Source organism: Malurus melanocephalus, unplaced genomic scaffold (genome assembly GCF_030028575.1).
Source record: "Malurus melanocephalus ecotype Western Australia unplaced genomic scaffold, MMel_1.1 scaffold_4, whole genome shotgun sequence".
Lineage (NCBI taxonomy): Eukaryota > Metazoa > Chordata > Aves > Passeriformes > Maluridae > Malurus > Malurus melanocephalus.
Window position 1 is genome coordinate 1,254,481 of NW_026623236.1, and position 15,185 is coordinate 1,269,665.

The 15,185-nt window shown below is 37.3% G+C and overlaps 1 protein-coding gene across 1 annotated transcript in view; it reads left to right on the top strand.

The window, feature by feature from the left end:
* The window catches only part of COL19A1 (collagen type XIX alpha 1 chain), a 172,946-nt gene that overhangs the window by 20,021 nt on the left and 137,740 nt on the right, over positions 1–15,185 (top strand). Inside the window, exons 4-8 of the mRNA XM_057368851.1 lie at positions 8,529–8,652; positions 9,048–9,323; positions 11,044–11,124; positions 13,381–13,506; positions 13,973–14,035. Of these exons, the coding sequence (XP_057224834.1) occupies positions 8,529–8,652; positions 9,048–9,323; positions 11,044–11,124; positions 13,381–13,506; positions 13,973–14,035 (670 nt within the window). The remainder of the gene's footprint in view (positions 1–8,528; positions 8,653–9,047; positions 9,324–11,043; positions 11,125–13,380; positions 13,507–13,972; positions 14,036–15,185) is intronic.

The window sequence follows — 15,185 nt, forward strand, 5'->3', positions numbered from 1 at the left end:
CTTGCCTGTGCCTTTTTTTCTGAAGCACTTCTTTGCACAGCCTCTTTGCAACTTTAGCCAGGAAAGAGTTTATTTATAGGCAGTCCTGTGTGCTGAAGGGGATGAGGCTAATTATCCAGACAATTAYTTGAGGTTGGGAAAGAAAGCACCTCTTAGTTTGGTGCAGCTGCACTCCCAACAGCAGTCRTAGCTCTCCCTTTCCACTGCCAGCCATGCTGTTGGGTTCACTGTGAGCACTSGGCATTTTCACCAGAGGGACACTGGCCTGTGAGATGGTTTTGCCCTTTGCCATCAGCCAGGGCTGTCTAGGACTTGGCAGAATGAGCCGGGAAGGAAAGGGAGAGCCTGTTCTAAGTGTAATCAGCAGTTCACTTCGCTAGCACTTGTTCCATTGATTCATTGTGAAGGCTACCAGGAGTTTGGGATGGGGATGAGGGGAGACTAAACAGGAAGAAATTGAGTGTTCTATGGAAACAACGTTTTTAGGTTGGGTATCATGATGTCATGCAGAAATACACAAGGTGCCCTCCAAAACCCCAGCGTGAGAAGTGGAAGGGTGTGAGGCTCTCAGCRTGAAGCTCTGCTGGAGCTGACTCGCCCTCCTGTGTACCAAGCTAAAGAGACAATTCTGTTTGTGGAATCAGTGTCTCTAGGTGTCTGTACAAATGTCTKAGGGGAAATGGATGCTGAGATTTCTTCCTCGTATAGGGGATATTATATGGCTATATAAACTTAAGTAGTTACTGATGTCATCACTCCTTTCCATAATACAAAGTGCTTTTTTCTCTCTGTCTTCAGACTGAGTGACCATGGCCTGCAATAGACAAATTGTCAGTTGTACTCTGTATTTTCTTTGCTTTTTTAGACATTAGCAACCATTTAAATGTACAAATAATTAATACTATACCATAGGTCTTGCAGCAGGGTGGGAAGCATGTAAAAATGTACGCAGAGCAATTTTGTCTGTCAGTTGCCTGTCAGAGGTTACCCTAATTTATTTTCATTAACATCTTCAGAGGGTTTCTTGATCAGCTGAATAATTTCATTTTGCTGTAGATAATCATATTTAGCATAAGAACTTAATATATCATTGACCACAGAGTCTGACAAATAGCAGACTAACAACTAGACCTGTTGTGTTTGTTCCATTTCTGGGAGTACTACGTGTGTTACAGAACRGCTCCTAAAATGTCAAATAAAAACATGGGTAGATGTTGAAGGAAATATYCAAAGTGTTACTCCTTTTAGAATAACACTTTGTTCCTTTTAAAGTGTTTTAAGTTCTCATCCTCTTCTCTTGATGGTTGCCATTTATGAAAAAGAACCACAACTGGATTTTAGGATATTTGGAAGAGCAAAGGGGCATTTTTTGCATARCCTCTAAAAACCAAAATACTTGATGCAATTCTTTGCAAATGAGGTGAAGACAAATCTCTGTCATTCTCTTAAGCATATCTTGGTTTTAAATTTGGAACGAAGATTGTGTTTTTGAAGACAATCACAAACCGACTGAAGAAAAGGACAGATCATCACACTTCTCTGGATTCTGCTGTTAATCCTCTAAGAGAAGGTTTTGTTAATATTTTTTTTTTTAATGTGTTGCTTGTGAGAACTATGTCAGACCTGAGTAAATTTCTCGATAGGGGCAACCTAGTGTTGTTCTGAGGAAGGAAGAGCACTGAAGGTTTCTGGGATGTTCTTGCTGAACAATAAAACCATGTTTTCCTGGGTGGTTTCAGTCCCTAAAGTGAATCRCAGGAGTAGAAACCTGTTAGAGAACTGGGGATGGGGGATGCACGTGTCTGAAGTTCTGTATGTCAGTACTGAAAGGAGAGTAGAATGAGGTATATATCTGGGAAGAGTGTAATTCCCAACASGAAATGATGAGAGTTCAAAAGAGATGATTTTCTCTTGGTTATTTTTATACTTTTGGTGTAGATGGGTACTGCTGCTACTTATGCTGAACAGAGGTCTTGCCAGACTGGGTTTTTTTTGCTTGGATGATGAGAGAACAAATTGAAAAGTGGGTAACACAGAAGGAAAAACATGGGACTCTATTTCTTTCACACAGGGGAAAAACATTTCCTCTCCATCTGCTTTCCCTGAATCATGCAATCGGACAACACTTTCTGATATCCCTTTGCCTCATGCTGCTCAAACCAGAAAGCGTGTAACTTTATCGAAAGTGCTGTAAGYTGCCTTGCGTGAGTTAAGACTCCAAAATTCTTTATGTTGACCTGAAATTTCTCAAAACTTTAGCAGAATTCTACTTAGGAAAAAGAGAAGAAAAATAGTTGCATTTCCAGTGTCCATTATTATATATAACTACTTTTAATTGTGTTGTTTTTATCGCTTCTGATTTTTATTTTCAGAAAACTTAAATTGCACAGAAATAAGCTAAACTTGCAAAGCTGACAGTCTGACATCTTTAAAATCAAAGGAAGACTAGCCTTTGATTTCATTAGGGCCAGGAGTTTACCAATAATTCCTGTAAATAAGKATACAGAATAATGCTGGAAACCCTAGGGTGAAAGTACTTTGCATAGGCATAATGGTTCTGGTATTTCTTTCCTTCTTTCAAACCAGTCTTTTTTCAAATGCCCTTTGAAAATTTGAAAATTTTTTGGAGTGAAAGCCAATTCCTGAACAACCTGTATATTAAGAGTCAGCTAATCTATACATGTTCTGTAAATGAATGCAGAGGCATGCTGAAGTATATGAAATATTAGGTAAATCCCTCTTCTCAGTGTTAAAATAATCTGCAGCTTTGCTTTCAGCAGAGCAGTTCATGGGTAGGTTGAGCTCTCCCTAAGTAATTAATAACTCTTAAGCTGTCTGAATAGTTTCCCTTGAGTTGCATCATATAATGTGTCGTATGAAAACAACTTGAGGCCTAATGTAACATGAAACTATATAGTGCATCTTAATGTGATTTGAGGAAGATGGATGGGAAGGAAATTATTTCTTATTCTGACAGAAAAGACAGCTGTTCTTAGCTTTTATTTKAAAAGAATTTGAAATACCCTTTCTAGGCAGGGATTGGTAAATTGTTCTGGTTAGTTCATTCCTGTTCTCCCATTTTATCAGTCAAGTTAGGTAAAAAATGAGAATCCAAAATATAACGATTTGTTGTAAAAATACTTGGATTAATATGGTGATTTTTGTATTTAGCTCACCTAAGTTTTTTTGGTTTTTTTTGTTAATAATAGATCTGCGTTTAAACCCTTTCCAAACATGAAAGGGTTAATATTTCAGTGTCTCCATCAACAAAGTGCTAAATAAATTATTACCCAACATAGGAAAGTTTTCTAAGCTAACTCCTTGAGCTCTAGTCACCAAATTATTGTAACATTGTCATGTTACAAGTGACATATAACAGGTAATGGTATATGTCAGCTGGAAAAGATATGTCTTGCCATAAACTCTAAGCATCTCTCACTTCACTCTCAGGAAATGTAAGTTGGCTCATCTTTCTCTTCTTGGAGGATATACAGCAAGCTGCAGGCTTCATTGATACTTGTAAATACGGAAGTTTATCATRCACTGTAGTGTATTCTCATTCGGTATGGAACAATTAGGGTTCATAAGATTTAAAAATAGATGCTGCTTTTCCATTAGTGCTTTTTTTAAAAATAAAAACAAAAGGTAAATAAAGGATTGCCTTACTAAATTTGATATGGGTAACTCAATGCTGCTTTACAAAGATAGAACTAAAACTGTTTATAGCACAGTGATTACACAGTTAATTCATTCATAATTACTTCTTTTAGTATGGTAGCACTAGCAGCTCCAGCTGGTATCTGCATTTCAGAACTTTTGAGGAAACAAATGAAGAAAATATTTTGCAAAAACATTTTCTACTTAATCTATATAAACAGTGGAAGGTATGCACAAATACAGTGGTAGTGTTCATAAAACCCTCCTGTCACTGCTCTTCTGGTAACTTCATAATGTATAGTCATAATATACACCTATTTTTAGGAAAGATTATGGCTACACTTAATCCAATAAAAAATGAGGAAAATACAGTAAAACCTTTGGAACATTGTGTATACAAATGTTTTGACAGAGTGGCATACAGTTTTTGCAACAACACTGGTGTGTATTTATTACCTTTTTGGCTGCATCTGCCTCATGTTTCGACGAGTGAATCATTAAGAGTACCTGAATGTATGGATTTGTAACATATCTCTGTACAATCTAAAACCTTGTATTGCTGGGAATCTTCCTGCTGGTTATTGATGGTCTCCTCAATTTGCCAGCTGGGGCCTCTGTGATTTGCAGTACATCTCAGTCCAGCAGGCCAGGGTGGTGTAAAATTCAAACCTCTGTGTTCAGTTCATGTTCAATTCCTGCTATTGTTTCCAGTAGTTTCCACCAAGGGTGTGCTTYGCTTTGAGAACATAGTGCTCCATTCATCAACTTTAATTTTTTATTATGCACTACTGACAATATGGACAGAGGGAGAGAGTCAAACTGTCAGAATTCCACCTAGCGTACAATTTAGTCAGACTCTGGGCGCCTGAGTCTGAGAATAATTCAAATTGCCCACTCTCAAGCACCACCCAACCCCTAGTGGCACCAAAAATGAATAATTTTGGACAGCTGATTTCCCCCCACATCTGGGCATAAATTCAGGCAAGTTTAGAAGCACCATGGCTTAAGCAGACAGGCATGTTACTCCCACCCAARTTTCATTGTGACTCAAAGATGTGGGTAGAGATGCCAGAACATTGCCTGTGTCCCCAGAGGTGCCATTGACTGTKCTTAAATCACACATAGAAAGCTTGGAAAGCATTAAATTTAGCGTAAACCACAGCACTCATAAGTGTTCTGAGTGTAGAAGAGGAAGAAAACACCTTTTTAATAGCGTTAAAGGTTCGAGCAGTCATTGGGCAAGGATGGCTGCTTTGGTAAGGAACTTTAACAAGAATGGGGGAATTTAACTGTTGTTCCACTGAAAAGAATATTTCCTTTTCATGGAGATCTCAGATTTTTTGCTCCCAGGATATATAATTTGGTTCAGACACTGTTGTCCAAAAAGACATCTGATTGAGAGATCAGATACCAAGAATACCCTCATCTGCTTTTCTATGTTAATTTGTAAGTTCTTTTGTCTTGTCTTAATAGATGAATTCTCACACTAACCAGTTACTATCCATGTTTTTGTAACAGCATAGCTTGCTTAAAACCCATTATCTCTCTTACTGCTTTTGCTGCAGACACCATAATCCACTATCCCAAATTCACGTTCTCTGTTTGTTCTGTCTGTACATCTGCAGACTTAGAGGTGAGCATGGTGTCGGTTTCCTTCACCCTTTCTCTCTCCTTTTCTTACTGCTTTTATCCTGTGCCACGTGGAAAGAGTAAATACACTGCGACAGAGTTTTTTAGCCGTCGACATGAAGAACAACTTGTTTTTGCCGTTTTTATTAACCTTTAATGCTGCTCCTTTATTGTTTTCACCCTGAATGTAATATTCCATAAGTTTTATCAGATTTTAAATGTTTGTAAATGTGATCAGGTGAAGCACTATATTAAACATTCAAAGAAATTCTGAACTTTAAATTCAATATTCTATAAAATTTTGGTTTGGCTTTTCTCATGTTCCAACATGAGCTTTTATATTCACGTTTCTGTTACGTCCTGTGTTTTTCCCATCAAATGTCATTATGTATTTCTTGTTTCAAACATACACATACTTTGCCTGTTTTTGAGGATTTTTAACTGATTTTACAGAGCAGAAGAGACCGTAGTAATAAATATCMCTCAAGTGTGTTACTGATCATCTGTACCCAAGCCACTTTGGTGCTCTATGTGTACTTTTTTATTCTATCACAGTCACTTGAGGCCATTCAGGGAGCATGAGCGTAGGGGAAATTGTGTATGGTAGCATACAGCCTGCTAGTTTTCTGCATATTTTGTCCCATCATTTTGTTCCTTTTCATGTTCACCATCTGGCTGGAAGGGTTGAGTTTTAAGTGCATACTTTAAATCATCCTTTAATGACTTTTTGGCTACCAAGGAATCTTCATATAGGTACCAATGATCCTTTTCAAAATAAGGATAAAGCTTCTGTTAAGTTATATCTCTGGTATACAGTACTTGTAGATTGAATTTGGGCTGTTTGTTGGCCAGGCACTGGAACAGGTTTCCCAAAGAGTTGTGGAATAATTTCCATTCTAGATACTTCCAAAACTCAGCAGGAGAGGACTTAGAGTAACCTGATACAATTTCAGGTTGTCCCTTGTCTCTTTAGTTGACTTCACTGAAATCAGTGTAGTGCCCTTAGGAATTTATTTGATCTTCTCTGCTTTTCTCATTTCTCCCAAAAGAGTTTTCTTTGTCAGCTCAAAGGTTAAGAGAAGTTAGACTGAACTCCTGCTGGTTTTCTTAATGCTGGCCCACACCTTAGCTCTTGTTTTGTGTYCTGAATGGTTTGATAAACATTTAAGGAAGGTCATTTTATATCATGTATACTCACACAACCAAACTTATTTGAGAAAATTCTGAAACATGGTTTTAGAAGACTTGGTWTTATCATACATCCAGATGTCTCTAAGAGTGTTAGGAAGGCTTACAATAAGAAGTGATAGAGGAGAAGGTGTGCATGCGCATAGAAAATAGTTCTACCATGCCCAAAGACTGCTTCTCTTTGTTTTCCAGACTTAGGGTCGCAATCATGGTTTCCCCTCCTATCATTTGATGAAGATTTCTGATCATTTCTCTTCCACAGTCTGTCCTTTGCCCATTAATGTGAATTCCCCTGTGTCTCCTATATGGAACATAGCTGGGAAAGCTAATTGATTTTGGAGAGCTAATCAGATGCTCCCACAGCCAGATATCCTGTCTAGCTTGCAGCTGTAAACCTGAGATACCATCTCCTTAGCCTGCCTGGGGTGTGGTAAACCACAGGGCTGATCCCATGTCTAGATAGTTTATTGTTCTGCAGTGACACACTCATTCCCAGTGAAGGTATTTTTTTTTTTTTTAAATCATGAAACATATTCTTCATTCTATATTTGAAGTACATAGTACAAAATCTAAATCTAAGTACAGCCAAGTCTATTCTCTTTTGCCTAGCCTTTTGACATTCCAATGTCTATAGCTGTACAACAGCATGTGGGTCCACTAACAATGTGGGACAGCAGCCAATTTGGTCCTGGGATAAAACAGGAATCAGCTGTGGGAAATAAGCCAAAGAAGTGTGATTCCCACATAAGGAACTTAAATAGGTGCTAGTCCTTAAAGAAGCTGTTTGGCAGGATTTAGAGCAGGCTTCTCTGCACAGGAGGCATTTTCCCTGAGATCTTAAGTGCAATAATTTCCAGGAGGGTTGTGGGGTTATTGTTTCATCAGCTGTAGTGCTTTGCTTTTTCTTTCCCTCTACCTTTGTTGTTCCCTTGCTTTTGTTTTGTTCTTAATAGAAGCTTTATAGCACATTGCTGTTTAATTATAATCCCATTTGTATTTTTTTAGAACTAAGCCATTTACTTCATATGATTGTGGAAAATAGAATTGGAATAAATTTTTCTGCTGCATGGGGTCCTTAGGTTTCCTGAGCTCTGATCCAGGAAATGTTTTTTGCATCATGGATAACTGTTTGCAAACAGCAATGTGAACACTTTAGCTACTCCTGTGTTGTGTAGAGATCTGTGGCTTTAATTTTCTTACCTCTGTCTTAGACAAGAAATAATTTGAAAGGCAGAACCTTCAAATGAAAAAAAGTTGATTGTACCATACTAATTTATTTAGTTCAGAATTAGTGTATATTTAATGGTTACCAAAGTCTGTAGAGTTGAAGTACAGTTTTGGTTTTTGTGAAATACAAACTTTTCAAATAGTTCATAGAAGTGATGTTGCAGTGCATTCCGTGATATATGCCAGACMTTTTTTTTTAGAGACAATGATGTATCTTAGGTAAGATAGGAATAACAAAACCAAATGACAGCAAATAATATGTTCTAAAATGCGTTACTTATTTTTCTTCAAGCTTGCTAAAGTCCAGCTGTCCTGATGCTCAAGATGTCCGAGTCATTGCCCAGGGAGGTCACAGGATCAAATCCCTGCTCAAAGCAGGACCAACTTGAAAGTCAGATGAGGTTATTTTGAGCCCTGTCCAGCTGTGTTTTGAAAGTCTCCAAGGATGGGGATTATTGCATAAATCCTCTAAAAAACTTACTCAAGTATCCCAGGCAGTAAATTGGGAAATGCCATATTTTAAAATACTTTCATGTCAGGCATTCACTTTGCATAATTTCTTTTTAGACTCCTATTTGTGATAATCACAGATGCTGAAAAATAGCAAAAATTAATTAACAGAATTMTCAGTCATTCATTCTTACAAAGAGACTGAATTATGCTTTTGAGAAGAAACACTTCTGAATGCTGAAGCCTCTGAATTTGTATGAGTGAGAACAAGTGTTTGACTTCYTGTTTTCACCAGGTATTATTTCTGTTCGTTCCTTTTAAGCAGCGGTTGTTGGTATGAGAATAATAATAAATCTTTTTCCTCCCTCCTGTTCCAGGCAAGTATTTCCAAATGGGTTTCCTGARGAATATTCTCTAATTGCTACGTTCCGTATACGGCGAAATACCAAGAAAGAGCGTTGGTATATATGGCAAGTTTTAAATCAGTATGACACACCTGAGGTTAGAGTCATCTTTGATTTATTTCTTCAATAAGTTTCTTATTCTTTTCTCCCCCATGCAATATGGTACATATACTAATGGGTGTTTCATTACTGGATTTAGCAGAAGTTTATATGTGATAGACAGACTCCTCTGAAATAATTGATAATTTGYTGTAGAAATTTAGCAAAATCTATTCTAAGCTTAGCAAATATAGCTTAGACTGAAAATAGAATGAAATGCATGYTATGATTTATAGCTGATATATATTTACCAAGTTACCTGCAAGAATGCTTCACAACATAATCCTTGCCCAATGTATGYAGATGAAATATTTTTATTATATAGAGTTTATGCATGTGCTTATTTCTTCTAACTTTTAAATGACCAYTTCTTTTATTTTATCTTGCTTTCAGATCTCTGTCCTTCTGGATGGTACAAAAAAGGTGGTGGAGTATATGACCAAATCTGCTCAGGGAAATATACTGCACTACACTTTTAAGAGTCGAGAAATTTATCCATTGTTTGATCGGCAGTGGCATAAGCTTGGTATTAGCGTGCAGTCAGGGGTCATTTCCCTCTATTTGGATTGTAATTTAATTGAGAGAAAGCAGACTGATGAAAAATTCACCATTGACTTGCAGGGAAGGACACTGATTGCTTCTCGTGCTGCGGATGATAAGCCTGTAGATGTGAGTAGTATGGAAAGAAAAACAGATAACTTGAAGTAATGCTTTAGCCATGCTTTTACTAACACAGTTGTAAAGAATCATGCTGATAAAATGTTTAAACCCAGTCATTATTTTTGAGTGTGTATTCTTAATTTGAAGTCCTTAAGTGTTTTTCTCTAAACATTATTCAGTGCTGTAGCATCTGCTAAGACAAAGCTGTTACYAAAGTAACTGCATGAAATTCAGTCCTGGTTTTAGAAGTCTGTTTTTCTGTATTTAATTTGAAGAAAGAGACACCTAATTACCATAGACATATTATTTCTATGTTTAAAGATAACGTGCAGTGCTATTTTTTTTYCTTGCATTTTTGATGAGATTCATTTATAAGTTTGTATCAGTCATCTGTTACACTTAGATGAAGGGGAGACACAAAATAATTAAGGATTACYTCTGTATGGAGGTTTTCTAGAGTAATTCATCTATGTAGAAATAGGGCTACATTGTTCAGAGTTGTCTCTTCCTTATCCAGGAGGGAGGGATTAGTTGGTGGTTGATATGTTTCCTTCAGCCTTTGGTGCAAAAACTACACAAGGAAACCCCACAATGTTCTGGGTTGTGTTCTGTCCCAGGAATGCTCTCTTCTATTTCCTCATGCAGAGAGCTCACAGAAAGTGACTTGAAATCTTCAGGAAAGGTCAGTTTGTTTTAAATACACTGACGTGCAGCTACCAGGTTTAGGGTCTGCCTTAGAGTTYACAGGGACCATCGAAAAAATGCGATGGTATTGTGAACGCTGTTGGGTCCCGGATGAAAATAGCACACTGTAACTGCAAAGCTAACACTGCAGGAGGAATCATTCTTGTGGGGCACTAAGCACTTTGGCCTGGACTCAGAGCTCTTCTTTAATGGAGCCAAGCTCATGCTTCATTATATTTTCTAAGATTTGAGTTCCATGTTATTTGAAATGTGCATACAGTCTCCTCATTTCTAAATAGCATGCAGGAGAAAAAACTTTTGTGTTGGTTGCATGGCATAAGCTGGATAATTCTGAGTGGAAGTTGTCAACTGTTATTTCCACATTTGCAGGAAAACATTATGGGCTTAAAGTTGATGAAGGTAACAGAACAGTTCCTGTACCAACAGTCACTCTTCTCAACACCAAGTGCAAGAGGGAGATTAGGAGAATATAAAACTGATGCAGAAAGAGGCATATGAGGACAAGATTAACTAGTTAAAATTGCTTACTTCTCATTTCACCAATCCACCCAAAGTCTCTGAAAYAGAGGCTCTGTGTACAGAATTWGAGATTTTTGCTCTTTAGGTGGTTTAGTGGTAATGTCCAGACAAAGGTGTRTCCAAAGCRATRGAAGCMTGTGATAGAGAGCTTATAAAACCTWTTCTCTAGTTCCCTGCAGAGGAAAATTACATTCTTGAAAAGAAGGTTTGCAGATGATGTCTACCAAGTTAAAATGCCTGGGTGATATAGCAAGACCAATACAGACAGATGCAGCTTACATGAAAATAAATGAAACCCAAAATGTGGTTTACATCAAAGTATTAGATGGCATAATTTTTTCCTTAAATGAGGAGCTGTGAAATTGTTTTGGATTTATATTCTTCTAGCATTTCGGGAATATGCAGTCTTTCAAAGAGAAAGTTTACTGTGCCAAGATAAGAAAAAGCATGCCATAATGCATCATTTTTTACACCTTATATTCATTTCTTTTGTATTTCTTAATAGATTGAACTTCATCACTTAGCAGTTTATTGTAATTCACAACTTGCAGCGGAAGATACGTGTTGTGAAATATCTGCAGACTTGGTAAGCTGCCTTTTAAAATTCAAATGTTAATACAAAAGAAATTGCYTTATTGTTTCTTACTAAAGAGTTGTAAAGAAATTTCAATAGAGGTGTTAGTTTAATTATCTTCTAAAAATGAATTCGGTATCTGGAGTCATGGTACATAGTTTCTTGCTCCCTAAATAATTGGCACAGTGAAACATCAGCAAAAGGCACTAGGTGCTGCTAGTGCTTTTTAAATGCATTTCTTAACATTGATTAATGTCTAATTAGTAACTGAAGAAGCTTCAGAGCATAGGAAACAGATCACTACAATGACTTGAGGATGGCTTCAAAGAACAGAGGTCATTTCAGTGACAGTTGCATCTTGTGAAGCTTTACAGATGGTGTAAACAAAGCCCATGAAAGARTCTTCATGACAGTGGAAGAGAAGGAAAATACGATGGTGTTGAGCATGTTTTCTTTATTTTAATACAGTAAGATGGAGAAATGGGCTTTCATAATTCACAAGTTATAGTGCTATGTTGACTGTTGGACTTGATCCTAAAAGTCTCTTCCAGCCTTGGTGATTCTCTGAATTAGTTTCTTCTTTATAACCCACATGCTGACATGTGTATGTTGTTTAACATGAGGAAAACTGGAAGACAGTAGAATCATAGAAATGTTTGAAGGTGTAGATGTAATTGTTTTGCTGAATCTAGCCCATTAAAATGAAAAAGATACCACAAAGAAAGACTGTGTTAAATTATTGGTCTGCTAGGTACAAGTAATCTGTAAGGCCAGGCTCCTCTGAGGCAGTGGACAGTGCCATCCCCACAAAGCTTGTAGTCACCAAAAATCCCAGAGTGTGTGGAAAGACTGATTGATTCCATCCGCAAAGAGACAGGGKAAAGTGTCCCTGGATTGCAGGGAGAAATTTGCCCGAGAAGAGAGGAGCAGAAGACTCTGGGAACTGACAACTTGGTGCTCAGGAGCATCAAAGAAACATRATCTAATTTCAGGGGGAAATTTCAGTTTTAAATAATGATTTATAGTTCAAATATATTTCTGAATATATTCTTGATAATAATGCAGGCTTCCTCTTGAATGTATAAGCTTATGGAAAAGTAGACTGAATGAAATTTCTGTGGGTTCCACTTGGTGCTAGGAAATACAATTTATTGAGCAGTTATTGACACAGTAGTAAAAAAAAAAGCAAGGACAAAATAAACCCTAATTGTATATGAACACAAAAAACTCAACAATAGTCTTTTATTAATAACACTTAAACATTAATTCAGCTACATAGCTAAAAGCATCTTCAGTTTCATTTGTATTGTCTTATGTTTAGGATGTAAGAAATGGTGGACTACTTGTTAATGACTTCCATATTGAAACTAGCATGACATTTTCAGATTTATTTTTTCATTACTTCYCTACCCATTATAATGGCTACATTTTGACTAGTTTAAGGGAAAGAATTTACACTTGGATACAACTTTCTACCCTGAGCAGTAAATCCTGTGGGAATTTCTCTGACAGAAGGCTCAGAGGAAACCTCATTACATCTTAATGAGAGCTGCTGAAATTCATCAGGTTCTGTTGRCTTGTCCTGTAGTGTTTCTTCAGGCTGGCACAGTTCTCAGGAGTCACAGACAGGTGAMTCTTGGCTTCAGGGCTTTTTTGTTTGTTTCCAAAGTATGTAGGCCAGAAGTGTTTAATGACAAAAACAAACAAACCAAACAAACCAAAACAAAACAAAAATAAACCCCAGAACCAAACAAAAAAACCCACAAACAAACCCCCCCCCACACACACACAAAAAAACCGAACCCAAAAACAAGACAAACAAACAAACTCTCCAAAAAAACCCAAACATCTAAACACAAGGAAATTTTCCTTAGCACTCACTCTTATATTTAGCCTTTTGGGGTGGGGGAGAGGACAAGATGAGATTAGGAGGTACAGTGTTTTTTGGTTTTTTTTTTCCCCATGGGCATTTTCTCTTTCACTACTTCTAATTTTGAGAGACTTTATTCCTCTGTCTGGGCTCTTTTGGAAGAAAGAAGTGGGGCAGCCATATCAGTTTTAACTGACATCGATTTTAGAACAGAAGGATTACAGTGTCTAGAATTCATTTTTTTATTACTTTTTTCTCTGTYTGGTAATTGTCATCATTTTCCATATATGGTTTGAACAGGAGTATAAAAAAAGAGAAGGTAACTTAAAATTAGTGTTTGGATGGTATTTACCTCTTAACCAAAATGGACCAAAAATCAGAAAATCTTTTTATTCTAGTGCCCACGAGCGGAGAAGTTACTGGCTACGACTTCATCACCAGTGACTGTTCATGCCAGCAAAATATACACGCTTCCAGGAATGCAGCAAGAATCTGCACAGAGATGCTACTGCTTTCCAAATAAAGTATAAAGTTTTCCTATTGCYTTTTACTGCATCATACTGTTTGATCCTTCTAGGTATAAAAACAGTTGTTTGTTTTTTTTTTTTCTGCATTCATGAAATTACATTGCAGGTTTGTAGTGTCGTAATGTACTTACATTGTATTTCCCATTTAAGAAACAGTACGTTTTGGATTTAGTTACTGAAAAATCAGAGAGGTCAGTAAGGTTTAATTGTTTGCATACACACCCCAAAAAGTACTGTGGTAAAAATGAGAATTATATTTAGGCATTATATTTAGTGTAAATGTTTTTACTTGAGAATAAATTATATTCTACATAATGTTTGTTTTCTTTTAAWACTTCTCCTGGGTGTTGCACTATATTTATTGAGTCATTTGCTTTGTTAGGCATTTGTGACAAAGACAGGAAACCAAACCAAATATATTTTAGATCTACTTTGTTGACTTTTTTATTTCTTTTAAAATCAGGGAGAAGCAGGATTGCCTGGAGTAGCTGGTTTGCCAGGCCAGAAAGGAGAGAAAGGTGAAAAGGTAAAATATCACTTGCATTCTCTCTTTCAAGTCTTTATATTTGGCTTATCTTCCTAAAATAGGAATTATATGGATTTTGTTATTTTTTAAAGGAATGTACCTGAACACAGGTTAGATCCTTTCTCAGTCAGCATCTGGCTCTGCCTGCGAGCTTCCTGCCAAGCATCCTAAAGCTCCTGACTTTGGGGTCACCTCATGAACTCTGTGGTGCACAGTTTACCTGCCTGGGAAGCACATGGCTCCCAGCCCTGACACCATGCCCTATACAGAAGTCATCTATATAGTCTGACAAGAATTTTTCTGTATCATGTGTCTACATCACTGCTGATGGACAGAATCCCGGTGGCGGATTCATCCTTGCAATCATCCGTAGGAGGGTATGAAATAGGACCTCGGTGTATTCTTTGGCAACACTCATACCTGAAACTTTCTTAATTGGGAAGAGAGAAGGATCTGACACTGTCAAGTCTCTAGGACAGRCTAGTCAGTCCTTTCCTTGGGCCTGTTGTGAATTTTTCTGTAATGTTTACCATGACATTCTTATGCTATGTAGCTTGGGGATTTCCTAATAATATAGATCAACATGTCAGAGGTTTTCCCTTTACAGTCCATTCCTTAAATTTTGCTGGAGGATGCTGAATTCAGACGTGTCTGGAAATGTGTTTTCTGTGCAATAATAGAGGGGGCAGCTTSAAYAAACTATTGCAGATCTGCCMGAAAGAYAGTRGGRTAGGAAWTGAGTTCAGGGAATGTGAAATGTGWAAGGAAGATGCCTAGAATTTCCTGATCCAGAGGTTAGGATGGAGGTATCCTAATCCAGCATCCACCTTGCAGCAAATCATTTAATATGGGGTCTGGAATAGTTAGTGAAGGCAGCCAGCATTGTTCCTACAACTGTGCTATCTGGCTGAAAAAGGTCCAGTTCTGAGAGGGTTTATCTGCACAGGTGAGTGAAATTAAGAGCATTCCTTGATATTATATTGTTGTCCCCCCTCAYCAACTTCTCCCCTCCAATATATATTTCACTTTTGATACAAGCTGTATCTTTAGGTGAAAAAAGAAGTTTAGTCGTGATAGTTTCTGTAGTCCAGCAGAACCTAGGACTCCTTTCAGTTTTCAAACTTAACCACTTTGATCCTAGGTCTGGGTG